General features: G+C 40.4%; 1 protein-coding gene across 2 annotated transcripts in view; it reads right to left on the reverse strand.

Annotated features, from left to right (window-relative positions):
* EFCAB2 (EF-hand calcium binding domain 2) overlaps window positions 1–12,807 on the reverse strand; it is a 145,392-nt gene that overhangs the window by 29,747 nt on the left and 102,838 nt on the right. For both annotated transcript variants that reach the window (XM_015099188.4, XM_015099187.4), the window contains exons 4-6: window positions 3,882–3,961; window positions 3,252–3,294; window positions 3,081–3,147 (exon numbers count right to left, since the gene is read on the reverse strand). In XM_015099188.4, the coding sequence (XP_014954674.2) occupies window positions 3,081–3,147; window positions 3,252–3,294; window positions 3,882–3,961 (190 nt within the window). The remainder of the gene's footprint in view (window positions 1–3,080; window positions 3,148–3,251; window positions 3,295–3,881; window positions 3,962–12,807) is intronic.

Below are 12,807 nucleotides of genomic sequence, written 5' to 3' on the forward strand. Positions count from 1 at the left end.
CTCAAACTCATGTCCATTGAGTCAGTGATGCCATCATCATCTCATCCTCTGTCGTCCCCTTCTCCTCCTGCCTTCAATCTTTCCCAGAATTAGGTCTTTTCTAATGAGTCAGCTCTTCGCATCAGGTGGCCAGAGTATTGGCGCTTCAGCTTCATCATCAGTTCTTTCAATGATGTTCAGGATTGATTTTCTTTAGGATTAACTGGTTTGATCTCCTTGCAGTCCAAGGGACTCTCAAGAGTCTTCTCCAACACCACAGTTCATAGGTTTGTTATGAGTATTAAAATTGTTCTTATTTGAATAACACTTAGAACGTTGCCTGGCACACAGGCAGCAATATGTGTTAGTTCAAAAAAGTTCTTTTGAGATCTTTCCTGCTAATAAATACTACTTGACACCATATACATACCTAGACACATGTGGACTTCTATCCTGTAGGAGCTTGATTCAGTGTGACTTATGATGTTCATCATATAACATCCTGGGCATTTGGAATGCATATTCTCAAACTGATTAATATTCTGTGGATATTGTGAAAAGCTGCATTGTCTCTGGATGCACCGCGGTCTGATTCCTCTATTTCAGTGAGTACCATTACCCTAATACCCACCACCCAGGCCAAAGCCTTGTTATTTTGACTCAGCTCCCCTCTTTGTGCCCTGCACTCAGTTGCTCATCATACATAACCTGTGGATCTTGCTGCAGACAGTACTATTGTATCAAACCCTTCTTTCCATTCCCATTGCCACTGCTAGATATAGCCCTTATTGGGATACCTTCAAAATGCTGAACCAGCCTCCTAATTGGTCTCCCCAGTCTAACCTCTTTCTTGCTCTTCTCACAAGCCTACCAGCCCCAGGTCAACCTTTCCACAATCCCTCTTGCACTGCGCAGCTCACCTGCTCAAAACCCTACAGTGCTTCTCCATTGCCCACAGGATAAAGTCTCCTGAGCCTCAGCCTCCACAATCTAGTCCTGGTCAATCTATCTAGATTCATTTCCTACTGTTTGCCAACAAGACTCTCTGAGTTTTCTCAGTCTCCAAAAATATCATGCTCATTCCTACTTCCCCGTCTTTGTTCATGCTTTTTATCAATCGATGTCTTCCTCTCATCAGCTATCAATGGATGTCTTCCTCTCATCAGCTCCTTCATCCATTCTACCTCACTCACTCATTAATTTAACGAGTACCCGCTGAGACGTATGATGTAAGGGAGTACCATAATGCATAATATTTTAGCCCTTCTCCTGATAACTCACCCATATTATTCTACTATCTTTAGAAACCTATTTCTCTTAAAGTCTTCCCAGAACAAGCTTTCCAGGCTGGTCCAGACCACACTGATCTTCTGATACTCACTTTTTTCTACTATCTTACATTTTGAATTGTTTTATTCCCTCCTGAAAGACTATAATCTCCTTGAGAAAGGAAGCAGATTTCAGTATTATTACCTCTCAATGCTCTTGTATCCCTTACCTACACACAGTAGGCACATCCTACTAATGATTTGGCCCTTTTGACTAAATTCATATTGCCTGATATAACCTGGTATTTATTTCCCTTAGCTTAATCCCTAAGCTGATGCTCTGAAACATCACATTTCCATCACAGTTCACCCCTAAGATAATTTTAAGAGGGTCATAAGTTCTTGGGTGGCAGCTTTAATGAGCATGTCACACCCACTCTCACCCCTGTATTCTCACCTAACGGTGGTCAAGTCAAAACGGTCAAACCAGTGGCACATGGAGACACAGTCTTAGTCTTCTGTACTCAAAATTTCATGCACTTCTGATTGTCTCAACTGACTAGCAACTCTGAATTACTCATCTGTGAACTAGTGAACTAGACAGAGAAAGAGTTCTAACTTTATATGGGAAGAGGGCAGGTGAGACCATGAAACCATATATATGAAACCATGAGAACAGTTTCAAGAGCATGTCCATTAGGCTACTGACACTCAGGGAAAACAAGTTTACACATGAGACTAAGTAGAGAGAATTCCTAAAGAAAATATGTTGGCCTTACAGAGGTGTGCAGGTATTATATATAAGTGTGTGTGTGTGTGTGTGTGCAGTTTAAGTGCAAAGCAAATATATTCACTGTCATTAGCATAAAAATGAAAAATTTAATGGAATTCATATATACATTTGAGGCTGTATTGCCCCTAACTTTACCAACTGAAAAGTTCTTTAAAAGAGGAATTTTGGGGCTTCCCTGGTGGTCCACTGGTTAAGAATCTGCCTTGTAATTCAAGGGACACCAGTTCAATCCCTGGTCCAGGAAGATTCCACGTGCTGCAGAGCATGTGGTAAGCGCCTGTGCCACAGCTGCTGAGCCCACACGCTGCAGCTCCTTAGAGCCCATGCTCTGCAACGAGAGAAGCCACGGCAGCGAGAAGCCTGTGCACCGCAGCTAGAGACGTAGACCCTACTCACCCACTGCGACTGCAGACAGTCTGCACACAGCAGTGAAGACCCACCACAGCCAAAAAAGAAACATGAACAAACCTTTTTTTTTCTTAAAAAAAAAAAAAGGGAATTTTTACAGACTCCAGTTGAAATCTTCAATCTAGTAACAAGAATGATTGATAGTTCATGTTTTCCTGGTGACATACCTTTTATTCTGGAAATACTCTAAGTGAATGAAACGACTTCAATTTATAGAAGTATCATTATACTTTACAAAATCCTATAAGGCAATAATCCATCCCCTCTTAACTTACCCTTTGTCCTCTTACCCACCACCAAACTCCAAAACCAAAATGATAAGAATACTAAGTAACTTCTTTTAACTGGAATGATCAAAGTATCCTCTAGAACTTTTGCATAATTGTTTTAAAATTATTAATCACTTAAATAAGTCATTGTTAACAAGTAACAAGACTTCCCTAGTGGCTCACACAGTAAGAATCTGCCTTGGGCGGGGAAGATCCCCTGGAGAAGGGAATGCCAGCCCACTCCAGTGCTCTTGCTGGGAGAATTCCAAGGACAGAGAAGCCTGGTGGGCTACAGTCCATGGGGTCGCAAAGAGTGAGACACAACAGAGCGACTTTCATTTATAAGTAATGAATCACTCTCACCTTCTTCAGTCATATACTTTATCAGTTCGTCCTTAGAAAGAAATCCACGTTTAGCTGGATCTAATACCTAGGGGGAAGGAAAAGATAGGTATTCTATTTTTTTATGAAAATTGTACATGATGATTTTTTTCACATAAATATAAATATATGTAAAATTTGTGGCTTACATACCTCAAAAGCTCGAAGAAGGATATCTTCTGGAATTGGTCTATATCTAATTATGCAATAAAAGGAGTAAACACCACAGTATTTAGCTCAATCTCCAAATAACAAATGATTGCATTTAAAAAAATAAATAAAGCTGCTAGCATACTAGGATAATAATTCATCCCTCACTGAAATATTTTTGGATTTCTAGATAATAAAGTTGAAAGTACTCCATACCCCCAAGGAATACTTAGTTAAATGTTATCTGTTAGCTTTTTTCATCATTATGGGAACAAAATTCCTACAGTAAACAAACTATGGTAAGCTAATGCTACACTTTCTTTAGAAAAATGATTAGGGTTAATTCTTATTTATCACTGATAATTCAAACAGAAGCTAATAAGAATGTTGTTGATTTATGCTCTTTGCAGCTTCTTTGCCCTTTAATTACACTTTGATTATTAGATTAATACCGAAGTGGTGGATATTTCTGAGAACATACCAACTGGCCATTCAGAAGTGTAGAGAAAAACTAGGAGGAAGCTATTCTGTGATAAACGTTGGCTGAGTATAACATACAAAGTGAAAAGGCCAAGTGTTTTGAAATTAATGCAATTCTAATCATTACCTCAACAATTGTATTTACTTTCTTACCTTCTTTCCAGTAGGACTTCAGTCATCACTGGTAGAAATTTTTCAAATCGAATGTATCCAGTGGGTTCTTCTTCCTCCACCTGGAAAATCAGTAAAAAACAGCCTCTTATTCATTCAGCAAATGTAATGACCAGCTACTTTTTCCAAGCACTGTGCCAAGTACTGGGGACTTGATAATGGGGAACATTTCATGCAAAGATGGGCTCAATAAAGGACAGAAATGGTATGGACCTAACAGAAGCAGAAGATATTAAGAAGAGGTGGCAAGAATACACAGAACTGTACAAAACAGAGCTTCACGACCCAGATAATCACGATGATGTGATCACTCACCTAGAGCCAGACATCTTGGAATGTGAAGTCCAGTGGGCCTTAGAAAGCATCACTACAAACAAAGCTAGTGGAGATGATGGAATTCCAGTGGAGCTATTTCAAATCCTGGAAGATGAGTACAGCTGCGAAAGTGCTGTACTCAATATGCCAGCAAATTTGGAAAACTCAGCAGTGGCCACAGGACTGGGAAAGGTCAGTTTTCATTCCAATCCCAAAGAAAGGCAATGCCAAAGAAAGCTCAAACTACCGCACAATTGCACTCATCTCACATGCTAGTAAAGTAATGCTCAAAATTCTCGAAGCCAGGCTTCAGCAATATGTGAACCATGAACTTCCAGATGTTCAAGCTGGTTTTAGAAAAGGCAGAGGAACCAGAGATCAAATTGCCAACATCTGCTGGATCATCGAAAAAGCAAGAGAGTTCCAGAAAAACATCTATTTCTGTTTTATTGACTATGCCAAAGCCTTTGACTGTGTGGACCACAATAAACTGTGGAAAATTCTGAAAGAGATGGGAATACAGACCACCTGACCTGCCTCTTGAGAAACCTATATGCAGGTCAGGAAGTAACAGTTAGAACTGGACATGGAACAACAGACTAGTTCCAAATAGGAAAAGGAGTATGTTAAGGCTGTATATTGTCACCCTGCTTATTTAACTTCTATGCAGAGTACATCATGAGAAACGCTGGACTGGAAGAAACACAAGCTGGAATCAAGATTGCCGGGAGAAATATCAATCACCTCAGATATGCAGATGACACCACCCTTATGGCAGAAAGGGAAGAAGAACTAAAAAGCCTCTTGATGAAAGTGAAAGTGGAGAGTGAAAAAGTTGGCTTAATGCTCAACAATCAGAAAATGAAGATCATGGCATCTGGCCCATCACTTCATGGGAAATAGATGGAGAAACAGTGGAAACAGTATCAGACTTTATTTTTTTGGGCTGCAAAATCACTGCAGATGGTGACTGCAGCCATGAAATTAAAAGACGCTTACTCCTTGGAAGAAAAGTTATGACCAACCTAGATAGCATATTCAAAAGCAGAGACATTACTTTGCCAACAATGGTCCGTCTAGTCAAGGCTATGGCTTTTCCTGTGGTCATGTATGGATGTGAGAGTTGGACTGTGAAGAAAGCTGAGTGCCAAAGAATTGATGCTTTTGAACTGTGGTGTTGGAGAAGACTTTTGAGAGTCCCTTGGACTGCAAGGAGGTCCAACCAGTCCATTCTAAAGGAGATCAGTTCTGTTCATTGGAAGGACTGATGCTAAAGCTGAAGCTCCAGTACTTTGGCCACCTCATGCGAAGAGTTGACTCACTGGAAAAGACCCTGATACTGGGAGGGATTGGGGGCAGGAGGAGAAGGGGATGACAGAGGATGAGATGGCTGGATGGCATCACCGACTCAAGGGACATGAGTCTGAGTGAACTCTGGGAGTTGGTGATGGACAGGGAGGCCTGGCGTGCTGTGATTCATGGGGTCGCAAAGAGTCGGACACGACTGAGCCACTGAACTGACTGACTGACTGACTGATACTTGGACGTGGTCCCCACTCACAGCGTTCATACTCTGAAAGTGGAGATATAAATCCATCAAAAAGCCAACAAAGCTGAGTGTCTAATTATAAGTTTATGTAAGAAACAATGAAGTAAAGGAGCAAAGGTCTATTAGAGTACAGAAAAAAAACTTTTCTTGGCCAAATTATCAGGAAATGCATTCATAAAGAAATCACACTTGAGTTGATTATTATAAAGGATGAGTAAAAGGTATCAAAAACAGCAGGGAAAGACACTCCCAGGTAGATGAAATTACAGGCACTAAGACCCTGTGGGATGCACCGGAGCCCAGGAGGCTGAAGCATAGGGAGCAAGGCGGAGAATGTTTTCAGATGAGGCTGGAGAGAGAAATGGGGACTAGACCATGCAAGGTATTACCATCCATGTACATGACTTTGGTTGTTATCCCAAGACACTGTTACCCTAAATCACTGAAGGTCTCCTAGATGTGTGTCTAGAAAATCACACTGGTTGTGGGTAAGGCAGCTTCTGCAGTAGTCTAAGCAGATATGCCAAGGGCTTGGATTAGAGAGCGGTGGCCACGGAGAGAGAAGTAGGTGTTTTCAAGAAACACTTAAGATATAAAACCAAGAAAACCTGGTACTGTATCTATTACAGGCAAGGATGAGGGGAAAAAAAGAGGGCCAAGGACCACTCCCAGGATTCTGACTTGCACAAATGAGATGGACTAATGCTTCCCCTGACATAAGGAACACTGGCTAGGAGACCAGATTAGGGAACCAATGAATCTCAAGGACTGTACTATTCATTAAATAACTAGATGCTCTGTGGAACACTGTTATACCACCGCTAACTAAGAGAAGACAACACCTAACAATTTTGGTACCCAGAACTATTAGATGAGAATGAGGAAGACTCAAGCTCAAAAGGTTCAGCTTTGATGGTGTGGCTGAACAGTACTCTACTGATTTTAAATTTCATGTCAGGCTATTTATGAGAAGTTGTAAATGTTCCACTCCCTTTCAAAAATTCTATTGAAAGGCTCACACATTCCGATTCAACAGTGGCGATTTTAAAAGATTTATTCTCTGAGCAAAAGATGAGAAATCTATAGGTGCTGCTAAGTGGAACGCACTGTCATCAAATGACAACTATTTTTTAATGTTTATACTAGATTCTCACCTAGTATGAGGCAAGCCCTTGAACTCCACTATCAGTAAGAAATGTCATCCATCTAATGACAGAATGATGTGTTTCAGAATCTCTGAGTCCATCGATACATGAGCAATTGTTTTCAGCTGCCTCTAGATCCAAGGCAAGCAATTTGCAAATCAGTGTTCATGCGGCTGTGATTTGTGGCTCTGGTTCAGACGTGCTTAAGTAGCGCTCTAACTCCCAGCCCCACAAACTGCTTAAAACTAAAATGCCAATCTAATGAGACTGCCTCCAGCGGGATCATTTTTAAATTAAAAGGTTGTGTTTCTATTCTGATTAATCCAGAAATCTGTTCCAGAAGCTGGAGCTATAGTTTGTTTCCCTTTCCCTGTACCCTCAACAAACTGCAGAGCCAACAGTCTTGACCATGCAAGAGCAAAAATCCTATGTTATGAGCACCCTCATCAATCCACAAACGGTTCATAGTTTTTCCAAAGGGAGTTCAACTCTACAGCACGCTCTCCATCATGTGAGAAGTCACAGACACAACCTATGTCCCTCATAACGCCTACCCTACGATGGTCATGCTCCTGGACAACTTCCAGAAGCCCTTGGTGCTCTGAACACAGGTGAAACGCTGTTCTGTGTACAGCCAAATGGCCTGATGGATCTGTATAGGCCCAAAACTTCACAAAAATAATAAGTTAAAGCAAAACTCCAATGAATCAGGATAGCAGATGAGGCATATATTTTCCTTGATTTTTTTAAAGAGAGATAATGAACAAATAAAGGCCTTGGGGTTAAAAAAGTAAGAAGAAAAATATGTAAGTCCATCTTCAACTTGGACAGTGTGAAAATCTTTCTATGACTCAACACTGTCCTCTAGAGGCCACATCTAATCTGCTCTTTTTGTATTAAGAGATATATAAGCAATGGCATAAAACTAGTATAATTATATAATATTTCTAAATACAGTATTAATGAACTATATAACATATACTAGACACTACCTTATATTATTAAAAGCTTTTATTATATATACATATTTTAGAATAGATTTAGATTTACAGATAGCAGAGAGTTCTCATATACCTCCCAGTTTCCTCTATTGTTTACCCTTGCATTATTATGGTACAACTATACTTGGTTCTTGGAAGAAAAGTTATGATCAACCTAGACAGCATATTCAAAAGCAGAGACATTACTTTGCCAACAAAGGTCTGTCTAGTCAAGGCTATGGTTTTTCCTGTGGTCATGTATGGATGTTAGAGTTGGACTGTGAAGAAAGCTGAGTGCCGAAGAATTGATGCTTTTGAACTGTGGTGTTGGAGGACTCTTGAGAGTCCCTTGGACTGCAAGGAGGTCCAACCAGTCCATTCTAAAGGAGATTAGCCCTGGCTGTTCTTTGGAAGGAATGATGCTAAGGCTGAAACTCCAGTACTTTGGCCACCTCATGAGAAGAGTTGACTCATTGGAAAAGACTCTGATGCTGGGAGGGATTGGGGGCAGGAGGAGAAGGGGACGACAGAGGATGAGACGGCTGGATGGCATCACCAACTCGATGGACATGAGTCTGAGTGAACTCTGGGAGTTGGTGATGGACAGGGAGGCCTGGCATGCTGCAATTCATGGAGTCGCAAAGAGTTGGACACGACTGAGCGACTGAACTGAACTGAACTGATACTTGGTTCATTGTAACATCCACTGAACCAATACTGACCTATTATTATTTACTAAACTCCACGTTTTATTTTGATTCCACTGGTTTTTCAAAAGGCATTTAAAAAATATGGTACATTTCTCTGTCATAGAAGAGAAGCAAGAAAAGCAGGATAGAACAACCTGCCTGACAATCTGGAAATGGCTGGATAGAGGGGAGGATAAGTGCTTCTATTACTTCTGGTGCAGGACAAACTAGTTGACTTTATGAGGCCATGCGTAAGACAGGACAAAAACACTAGTTTCTATAAATGTTATGCAATAATGGCTCAATGATTATTTAAATGTCTTTAAAATTTAATAGAAATATATCAAATATTGAACCACAATTTATCATATATTGTATGTAAACATATATAGATAGTTATGGGTTGAGTTATAGCTTCCCCAAGTTCATATGTTGGAGTCCTAATCTCTGGTACATCTCAGAATGTGACTTCTTTGGAGACAGGGTAATCAAGTTTATCCCCAGTGAGGTAATCAAGTTAAAATGAGGTCATTAGGGTGGGCCCTACTCCAATATAACTGATGTCCTAATAAAAAGAAGAAATCTGAACAGAGAGAGGCACACAGGGAGAATGTCATGTGAACATGAAGACAAGCTCTACAAGCCAAGAAGGCAGGCCTAAGACAGATTCTTCTCTCCTAGCCAACAGAAGGAACCAACTCTGCCTAATTCTGTCCTTCCAGCTTCCAGAACTGTGAAACAATAAATTTGTTGTTTAAGACACTGTCTGTGGTACTTTGTTACAGCAGTTCTACCAAACTTAATACACTTGCACACAAATGTGAGAAATATGACATAAAGGTGCTTTGTAAACCTTGAATTATTATGATTATTATTATTTTAATCAGTAGTGTACACACTTCTGGTTCTATATTCTGCAATGACACCTCCTCCTAAAAGAATCGATCTCTGGTGGTAGAATTTTAGGCACAGCCTCCTTGACCCACCATAGGGAACTACCTTTTACAGAAGTCTGATCCTGACTCCTCTCTGTAAAATGCCACGTGCACACGAATGTATTAAGCTGCTAGGCCTGTCTAATGCCTTGTCCCTCGCCCCTGAACCCTGGCCTAGAGGAGAGGGTTTGCAGATCAGCAGCCGTGATGTCTCCACTCTGCTGTTCCCCTACTTGCTTCCTGGGCTGAAAGGAGAGGAGAGTAACAGCCAGCCATCTGTCACTCTTCTTCCTCTTCAAAAGACAAAAAAGAAACAAATATATCTTGTTATTGTGCACGTGAATGAGGCAAAGTAAGTTCTAATCTGGTCTGTTTCATCTAAGAGAAAGGCTGATGTGCTAGAAAGGAGGTGATAATTAGAAAGTAAGCTCGGGAGCATTTATGAATGCAGAGGAAATAAAACCTCTTTGTAGGAAGACCTCCAGCTTAGCCTTCAAACACCATTTATAGGAGGAGCTCATCTTAATAGCCAGCAGGTGTCTACCTGGAAGAAGACTGAGGCCCCAACACACCTGGCTTCTCCTCCTCCAAAGAACTACGGTGGCAGAGGCAATCTGAAGAAAATACCCTGCTTCCCTGACACACGAAGGGGCCCGCCTCCACGGGCTAGCACAGGGCCTCCAGCCATTCCACAGCCTCTTTGCATCCTCCGGCCCAATAAGGAGCTATCTCAATAAATATGTAAATACTGTGGGATTATTTTTAAATCAACATTTATCTAAGTGTCAAAGCAGGTGGCAAATACTCTTTCTCACTCTACCTTGGTAAAACACAATTGTTTTCACCTGTTTTGCACTTGAGGCCATTCTAGCACAGACAGGTAAAGCGCCCCTCAGGGTCCTCAAGGGCAGTCAGGTGCTGTGATGGGACCACAGCCCAGAGTTCTTTCTCCCATTCCCACAGTGAAGTCATCAGGCCATCTCTTTTCTCATTAAAGCATTATTTATTTTAATACTGAGTTCTCTGAATAGGCACAATAAAACACACTGAAAATTCATTTCTCCCCAGAGACATACAATCCATCAATAAACTGAACTATTTCACGCTTCACAAAAGCAAGATAATACCAGCAGTTTAGATGGTTTATAAAGCACCTACATTTCATCTAGTTCCAGGTCACCAAATAAGACATACATATGAATTTTTTAACTATTTGTAGTAAAAATATAAAAACAATGAGATATTTCAAGTTAGACTTGAATATCACATATGCAAATTTTGACATAAATTGTGTTTCAGAACCAAAACACTAATACAATTTAGAAAATACTTCTCTGCCTTGGATAGGATAAAATGATAACAAAAATTCACCGGCATTTACCAATTAGTCTTACAAATGAAAAATCCTAAAGTTACTTGCTTTAGAAAAATTATTTACTTCAAACATCCCAGAGGCTGTTGTGTAAAAATTGGGATAAGTACTTCTTTGGGGTTATAAGTCCCTTTCTTATTATAAGAGGTATCAAAAAAGACTAACTCATCTTTTGGGTGGACTATCAGAGAGTCGAAGAATCAATAGGTGGCTAGGCCATGTAATCAAAAAGGTCCTTTTTTGATTTGAAGTTTCCATAATTTGAAGCAATGGGAGTCGGTTTCTGTCAAGCTGTGAATTCCCCCAATCTACCTGCAGGCCGCAGTAGGGGCAGGGAGAGGAAGGGGCTCCACTTACCCCCCTTCAGTTTCAGTTACTCACCACCCCTAGCAGACAGAGGTAGTAAGTGTTGAAGCAATTGTTCCCCCAAGGTAATCTACTATTTATATCAAAAGTAACTGTTTAAAATTGTGTTGCAATAAGATTGGAGGAAAAGCTCTATCCTGAGACTTGGTTAGCATAATAAATATCCAATATCACATAAGCTTTATTAGGTCCAGAGACAGTTCTAAAATCACATTCATAACAACATGTTAGTTTAAAGTATTACTTATTCTTACATTTCATGAAGCAATTCAAACTCTCAAATATCTTTAACAGACTAAGAGTTCAACTACTTTAGATACCTCAAGTAAGTGGAGTCATGAAGTATTGGTCTATTTTGTGACTAGAATTTTCACATATCTTTACGTTTCATCCATTTTACAGTATATGACAGGATTTCCTTCTTAAAATGTTCAGTTCAGTTCAGTCGCTCAGTCGTGTCCGACTCTTTGCGACCCCATGAATCGCAGCACGCCAGGCCTCCCTGTCCATCACCATCTCCCGGAGTTCACTCAGACTCACGTCCATCGAGTCCGTGATGCCATCCAGCCATCTCATCCTCTGTCATCCCCTTCTCCTCCTGCCCCCAATCCCTCCCAGCATCAGAGTCTTTTCCAATGAGTCAACTCTTCGCATGCGGTGGCCAAAGTATTGGAGTTTCAGCTTTAGCATCATTCCTTCCAAAGAAATCCCAGGGCTGATCTCCTTCAGAATGGACTGGTTGGATCTCCTTGCAGTCCAAGGGACTCTCAAGAGTCTTCTTCAACATCACAGTTCAATAAATTAAATAACAGTATGAAAGAGTCACTTTGATGTAATATTGAGTAAAAACGTAAAATGTTCTGGTTGTGTTTGAGTGACGGAAACAAGAGAAATCACTCCTCTGTTTTTTGAGCATCCAATTTTAATCAGCATGCATTTTTTAAAGAATGAAATTTTTATAATAACATTGGAAATGACTGTGATATACAACCAGCAAAAAAAAAGCAAGGTTGAAATTGTACATACTAAATTGTACTATAAGATTACTATTAAAAAAAAGATTACTATTATGCTAAAAACATGTACAGGAAAATAATATGGGAGGAAGTGCACTAAATTACTCATACTGATTATATTAAGGTGATGGACTGGGATGTCACCAATATGGCAGGGTAGGAAGACCCCATGCTCCCATCTTCCCACAGGCACATCAAAATCCCAACTACTTGTAAAGCAACTCTCTATGATAATAATTTGAAGACTATCAGGAAAGATTTTTCACAACTAAAGATAAAGAAGTAACCATAACAAGGGGGCTTCCAAGGTGGTGCTGGTGATAAAGAATCTGCCATAACAAGACAGGTAGGAGGACTGGAGACACTGTATTGCCAGGACCCACACTCCCAGGTGTATGACACACTCCAAGGTATATATATGACAAACCTAGACAGAGGCAAATTGGAAGGGTCACACAGGAGATGGCAAGAGTGAACGTCTACATTTTAGGCAAACTAAAATGGACTGGAATGGGTGAATTTAACTCAGATGACCATTATA

The sequence above is a fragment of the Ovis aries genome, chromosome 12 (assembly GCF_016772045.2).
Source record: "Ovis aries strain OAR_USU_Benz2616 breed Rambouillet chromosome 12, ARS-UI_Ramb_v3.0, whole genome shotgun sequence".
NCBI classification, from domain to species: domain Eukaryota; kingdom Metazoa; phylum Chordata; class Mammalia; order Artiodactyla; family Bovidae; genus Ovis; species Ovis aries.